At 33.4% G+C, this 7,194-nt stretch overlaps 1 protein-coding gene across 1 annotated transcript; it reads left to right on the plus strand.

The window, feature by feature from the left end:
• Positions 1–2,762: 2,762 nt before the first annotated feature.
• Positions 2,763–5,479, plus strand: LOC114262051 (protein FAR-RED IMPAIRED RESPONSE 1-like). Its single transcript, XM_082900579.1, has 5 exons — positions 2,763–3,992; positions 4,213–4,344; positions 4,435–4,944; positions 5,051–5,191; positions 5,282–5,479. Exons 1-5 carry the CDS (start codon positions 2,763–2,765, stop codon positions 5,477–5,479), a joined length of 2,211 nt encoding a protein of 736 aa, XP_082756705.1.
• The last annotated feature ends 1,715 nt before the right edge of the window (positions 5,480–7,194 follow it).

Here is a 7,194-nt window from a genome sequence, read left to right on the forward strand (position 1 = left end):
TCCGTCGAATCGCACCCCTTCTCCTGTTGGTAGTGAGTTTCGAAATGTTAACAACTGAATCAGCCTATTTTGGGGGTTTCGAAATGTTTTTTGAATTTGCAAATTAATGTATATGGATATGATATTAACATCTACTATTACGGGTAAATGTGTCAAGTAAATTCTCATAGGACTTATGAGAGGGAGCATCAATTTACACCCATACCTCTCTCTCTATACACATCTTTCACACACAACTTTTCAACACACTCTCTCATTAAGTGTGTGGGAAGAGGAGATATGGTGTGTGCAAATAGCAGCTCCCCTTCTGAGAATATAAGTTTTTACTTAGGACTTAACCTACCATAAGTGTCTGAAAAATGGTTTATAAATAGGGGAATACACCAATAAATCCCAAATTAATAACTTATACACTGTTTAGTCCTAAAAGTTTTCTTATAGACTGAAAGGTCCCATTACAATGTTTCAAACATCAGATTAATGTTTCGAACATCAGATTAATGTTTCGAACATTAGATTGATGTGCAAATGGGACTAAATGGAGCATAAGAAAACTTTTAGGACTAAATGGTTCAACTTTTCAGAAACTAGGACTTATGGATAAATTTTCCTTATAAATAAGTCTCCCAAATTAATATTTTGAAATTTTTAGTATTTTTTTAATATTATAATTATTTTTATTTATATACTTTTTAAGTCCATTTAATCTAGAGGCACTTAAAAAATATAAAGTTTGCATAAAATTATTTTAAAAATTCACTAAATACAATAAAAAAATCATATTTTTATAGAATTTATTTAAAAAATTAAATATTTCTTTCACAAATAAATTATTTGAAAAAAATAATAATATTTAAAATATTTTAATCCATGTTATTTAATATTTTAATCTATTAATCCTATCAATAAATTTCTAATCCCATATATTATCCTTCCATGCTAGTCCAACCAAAAATGGAGATTGCTAGTCCTTTTGGAGAACCCAAAAAGGATATTGCTATTCCTCTTGGAGTTTCTATATGACACTTCCTCACTATTAGTCAAATTTCCTGGAGCCAAATAAACATCACCTTACAATTTTTGGCTTTGTTTGGGATATACAGTTGGATTAAAATAATTATATAAAATAAAATTGACTATTTTAGTCAAACAAGATAAAATATCATATCTAATTCATAATCATTTTTTTTCTGTCAAAAAAATCAAAAAGTTTATTCTAAACGAAACTTTTTAACTCAAATTAAAATAACAATTCCGATACAGACCCCCTCAATTGAAGACCCCTTCAACCCCCTCTGAGGTGGCACCTGAAAAAGTCATCTGAAGAAGAATCGCACAATGAAAAAGGTGTTTTACACGCACCTGAAAGACAAGAAAAATACTGAAAACAAAGACAAAAAAAAGCGGGAACGTCTTCTCTCTTCCCTCACATCGTGCGTCCTTCATAGCTCTCCTCCGTCGACCATAACTCTCCTCCGTCGACCATAGCATTTTGTCAGGTAATGTTACTCGAAAACCCCTGATTCTCCCTCTCTCTCTCTCTATCTACATCAACTATGCTGAAACTGTCATGGTTGATGCTCATAATTTGGGGTTCTGTATAAAATCTGTTCATAACCCCAAATTATGACATCCCTGCATGTTATCAGTTTGTTTTGGCCGATATTTATTGAAACATTGAAGCAGAGAATTTCTTTGTGATTATCAAATTTTTGGCTGTATTCATTAACTTTTTGGACATTACAGAAGGTGCAAAGTATACAGAGAAAAAATGGACAGTTCTAATGATATCTATGATAGCATCAATGCTAGGATTATAACTCTGAACTTTTGAATCTATTGATAAATATATTGCCCAGAGCTTCATCACTGCATAATTTAGAGTAGGATTCTGGTTTCATTTTTATTTTTTTATTTTTTTTACTTTTCACTTACAAATAGAGAAACTTACTCTTTGTAGGGTTCCTGTGATTATGCAATCTTGTTTGGGTTGTTAAATTTTTCTTTTTAAATTCTTCATTTACCTTCAAGTAAAAGAGATAATTGCAAAGTCAAGGTAAAGAGAGCTTTAGATTTCTATATGAGTGAGATAATGTAGGAAAGATTAGAATGTACCAAGCTTGGTTCTGCTACTTTTTAAACATATAACAGTACTTAGAGACAAAAAAACTATGAAATTGTGACAAAAAGCAATGGAAAACTTTGTTTGATAATTTCATAACAGTGGAAAACTTTGTTTGACAAAAAGCAGTGGAAAACTTCAAAGTTTCATAACAGATGTTTGATAATTTCAATCAAACATTGTATTTGACAACAGATGTCTGTCTTCACAGATGTTTGATTGAAATACAATTTGTTTTATAATATTTCAGCTGATGTTTGATTAGTTTTATAATCAAACATCTGTGATGATTATAAGATTTTGAAAGTTTATTATTAGATCAAAGTTTCAATCATCACAGATGTTTGATTGGATGTTTGAAAGTTTATTATTAGATCAATGTTTCAATCATCACAGATATGTTCAACAAAGTTTATTATTAGATGTTTGATTAGTTTAATAATTTTATTATTAGTTTTATAATATTTTAGCTAATGTTTGATCTTAAAAACATCTGTGATTAGTTTTAGATATCACAGATGTTTGAATTTGTTTGATGGTTTATTTCAACAGTTTCTACAGTTTATTAGCTGATGTTTGATCTTATAAAATTATTATTCTAAAATCATTCTATTTGAATTTCATTTTTGATTCTCGTAGAATGGAGGTTGATTCAAATGGTGGTGACAATCCTTCAGTAAATGAGGGTGAACAAGTTGAATCTGATTTCCGACCCCCTCGAAAACAAGTTGAAGAACCGAAAAAGGGCATGTGTTTTAGCTCAAGGGAAGAAGTGTACACATTTTATGCCACATATGCTAAGCAAGTTGGCTTTTCTATAGCTCATAGAGCACAACATTTTGGAGATGATGGCGAATTAAAAAACTTTGCAATTGAATGTTCTCGAGCGGGGGAGAGAAAAAAGAAATCAGAAGTGAACCCTCTGAAGCCATCTTTGTCCACAAAAATTGGTTGCAAAGCAAGGGTACGAGGTACTCTACAAAAGAATGGGACATATATGTTAACCACAGTTAACCTTGAGCATAACCATGATTTGATTCCCACCGACTCTCATCATTTTGCAATGAATAAGAAAATTCGTACTCCTGTGAAGAGAAGATTAGAAATCAATGATCAAGCAGGGATTGGGGTGTCTAGGAACTATCATTCAATGGTTGTTGAAATGGGGGGATACGAGTCATTGACATTTGATGAGCGAGATGCAAGGAATTACACTAATAGAGCTAGAAGATTAAGGCTTGGTGAAGGTGATGCCGAATCACTTCAAAGTTATTTTATCAAGATGCAAGCACATAGTGAGAAATTCTTTTATGTGATTGATGTTGATGAGGAGTTTCGCATTAGAAACTTGTTTTGGGCTGATGCAAGGAGTCGGGCTATGTATGAATCATTTGGAGATGTTGTTTCATTTTACACAACTTATCTAACAAACAAATATGACATGCCATTTGCTCCATTTGTAGGAGTCAATCACCATGGACAGTCTATTTTGCTTGGTTGTGGATTGTTATCTAGTGAAGACACCAACACATTTGTTTGGCTATTCAAGTCGTGGTTAAGTTGCATGTCAAATAAACCTCCAAAAGCTATCATAACTGATCAGTGCAGAGCTATGCAAAATGCTATAGAAATTGTCTTTCCACAGGCCCAGCATCGATGGTGCTTATGGCATGTAATGAAGAAAATACCGGAGAAGTTGAAAGGATATGCTCAGTATGAACCCATGAAGTTGGCTATGCAAAATGCAATTTATGATTGTTTGACAAGAGATGAATTTGAGGAAAAATGGGAAGAGATGCTTACTAAATTCAATCTTTATGATAATGAGTGGTTGGGGGTACTATATCATGAGCGGCATCGATGGGTTCCTGTATATGTTAAAGACATTTTTTGGGCTGCCATGTCAACAACACAATGAAGTAAAAGCATGAATGCTTTTTTTGATGGATATGTCAACCCGAAGACTACATTAAAACAATTTGTTGAACAATATGACAATGCATTGAGAAGTAAAGTAGAGAAAGAAGAAATCAGACTTCAAGTCTCGACACAAATTGTTTGATTGTCTAACTACATATGGCTTTGAGAAGCAATTTCAACAAGCCTACACCAATGCAAAATTCAAAGAAGTTCAAGGAGAGTTGAAGAGATTGGTGTACTGTCAAGCCTTGATTGTCAAAGAGGAGGGAGCAATTTGCACATATAATGTCCAAGAAGCGATGGTAGTTTGTGACAAGATGAAGCATGTGGACTTTGTTGTGTATTTTAATGCAATTGAATGTGAAGTTTAGTGTATGTGTCGGTTGTTTCAGTTTAGAGGGATTATCTGTGCTCACTCACTCGCGGTGCTTGTGAGAAGGTGCATAAATGAGGTGCCAAGTAAGTACATTTTGCCACGTTGGAGGAAAGATTTGGTTCGAGAGTACACATGCATCAAAACCACGTACACTGGCTTTGGGGATGATTTCAATACAAGTTGTTATGAGAGGATGAACAAGAAATTGATCGCCATTATACAACTTGCTGGTAATTCAGAAGGGAAAATTAAAATTATAAACCGTGCGTTGGATGAAATGAAGGATAGAGTCATGCACGATAAATCGGGTGATGGGAGTAATTTAGCACCTTCTACTAATAGGATAACATCTTCTACAAAAAGTCCAATTGCCACCGGATGTACATCGGGTGCTAGTACGAGGAAGGTGGTTAGTCCTTTGGTTGTTCGGCGAAGAGGCCGTCCAGTAACGAAACGAAAGGTTGCCAAAGTAGATCAAATAGTGAATCGGTTCAAGGCAACGGCCAAAAAACAAACAAAAGCAAAGGTAAATTGTATATTGAATTGAACTTGTATATTAAATTGAACTTGTTTTTTATTTTTTTAACAAACTCTTTTCAATTACATTTTTACAAACTCTTGAACTAATATAGGCTGCTAAGGTTCTTCAATTTGAAGCTCAAGCTCAAGCTGAAGTTGAAGCTCAAGTTCAAGCTCAAGCTCAAGCTCAAGCTCAAGCTTATACATCATATTATCCTTATATGGTTGGCATGCAAAATAGTGTGTATACACCGGTATGTGTTCATAAGATGACTTTACATTCATTTTTTGTTTTCATTTACAAATATTTTGTAACATGTATTTTTTTACTTCAATTATAACAGGTTGTAAATGCTATTGGAGGCACATCTCTTATCCCATCGAACTTTGTAAGCGGCACACCGAAAAGTTTGATGAGTGCTCCAACTCAATTTTTTGGATCTGGATCTCTAACCCCATCGGGTTCTAATGCATGCATACCGGGAATGAATAATGGACATTGCACAGCGCGAATGAATGATGGAGATTGTAGAAATGTTTGACTAGTTTATTGAACATTGACATTTTGTTTTTGAGATTGAAACTTATTATGTTAAGTCCCATGTTACATGTGTAACGCATGTTGTGTATGAATTTACAAGATTGGTTATTGAGTTCATGGTTTATTTTGACAATCTGTCTTTCAACATTTTCAGTTCACAGTTGATGGTTTAAAAAATTCTGTAAAAAAATATGTTTCATTTTGCTATTTTGACAGTGTTTGAGCATTTTGTCAGTGTTTGAGCATGATTTTTTGAGAGTTCATGCAGAATCTCTGTTGATAGTTCATGGTTTAAGAAATCTGTAAGAAAAATGATTTTAGCCAAAATATGATTTTTTCAGTTCATGGTTCAAATCTGTAAAAATCTGTGTAAAATCTGCAAAAATCTGTCAAATCTGTAAAAATCTGTGTAAAATCTGAAATCTGTGTAAAAATCTGATTCATGGTTCATGGTTCATGGTTCATGGTTCATGCTCAAATGTCAAATCTGGTTCATGGTTCTGTAAATGATGGTTCATGGATCATGCTCAAATCTTAAATCTGGTTCATGGTTCTGTAATTGATGGTTCATGGTTCATGCTGTCTAAAATCTGTTTATGGTTCAAATTTGTAAAAATCTGTTTATGGTTCAAATCATGGTTGCCAAAATATGTCTGTTTATGGTTCAAATCATGGTTCAAATCTGTAAAAAATCTGTCATGGTTCATGCTCAACATCTTGATTCCACAACAATTCCACAACTTCTTCATTCCACAACAAACCTGTTTAAAATCTGACATGGTTTAAAATCTGTCATGGGTCATGGTTTAGTTCATGGTTCAAAACCTGTTCATGGTTCACATCTTCATTCCACAACAATTCCACAATAACACATCTTCATTCCACAACAATTCCACAGTACCACATCTTCATTCAACAATTCAACAATGACAATTCAACAATTCAGTGGGTCATTTCCCTTCCACTTAAAAATTCAACAATTCACAACAAAACATATTCCATTCCACAAAACATATTCAACAATACATATTCCATTCCACAACAAAACATAGTTCAATCTACTTCTACTTCTACTTCTAACTAGCATTACATCTTCATAAGTAATAACACACCAATTACAAGAAAGAAAAACATCACAAATTCTAGTTTTTGCATCTTTGCACTAACAAAGGTAAATTGTTCCGTCATAGATCTTTGTTGTTCAGTCATAGCTCGAAGTTGTTCCGTCATAGATCTTTGTTGTTCGGTCATAGCTCGAACATGTTCCGTCATAGATCTTAGTAGTTCTCTTTCTACTTGTCTTGGAATTTCTTGATCTCCACATTCTGAATTCATAGGCACACACCATCCAATGAAAATACCACAACCATTACAAGAGTAGAATAGCTTGTTTTTGTTTCGATCGGTCTCAGAAATTTGAATCATGGCCTTTTTCTTACATGTAGGACAATTTTTGTTGAAGTACATCAACTGATCTGGGCTACTGGCGTTGACAGTTGAACTTGACATCTGCAATAACAAGTTATCCTCATTAACTGAAAATTGAATCAAAAAGTGAACTCAATAGTCTCATATGGGAATAGTCTGAAATTGAATCAAAAAGTGAAAATTCAAACACTGTCAATTTGAATTTGAACTCATACAAGTTACATTTTATGTGCATTGGGCTAGTTTCATTTTTGAATTGTAAGTGAAATTTGAACATTGACACCTTGT

This window comes from Camellia sinensis, chromosome 13 (genome assembly GCF_055761805.1).
Source record: "Camellia sinensis isolate YWXY chromosome 13, ASM5576180v1, whole genome shotgun sequence".
Classification (NCBI taxonomy): domain Eukaryota; kingdom Viridiplantae; phylum Streptophyta; class Magnoliopsida; order Ericales; family Theaceae; genus Camellia; species Camellia sinensis.

What these genes read in the sequence shown, in the direction of transcription:
- LOC114262051 (XM_082900579.1), top strand. Translation starts at nt 2,763, where the DNA reads ATGGAGGTTGATTCAAATGGTGGTGACAATCCTTCAGTAAATGAGGGT. An exon ending in ATAATGTCCAAGAAGCGATG is followed by an intron (nt 4,345 to 4,434) that starts GTAGTTTGTGAC and finishes CGGTTGTTTCAG; the next exon opens with TTTAGAGGGATTATCTGTGC. An exon ending in AAAATAGTGTGTATACACCG is followed by an intron (nt 5,192 to 5,281) that starts GTATGTGTTCAT and finishes CAATTATAACAG; the next exon opens with GTTGTAAATGCTATTGGAGG.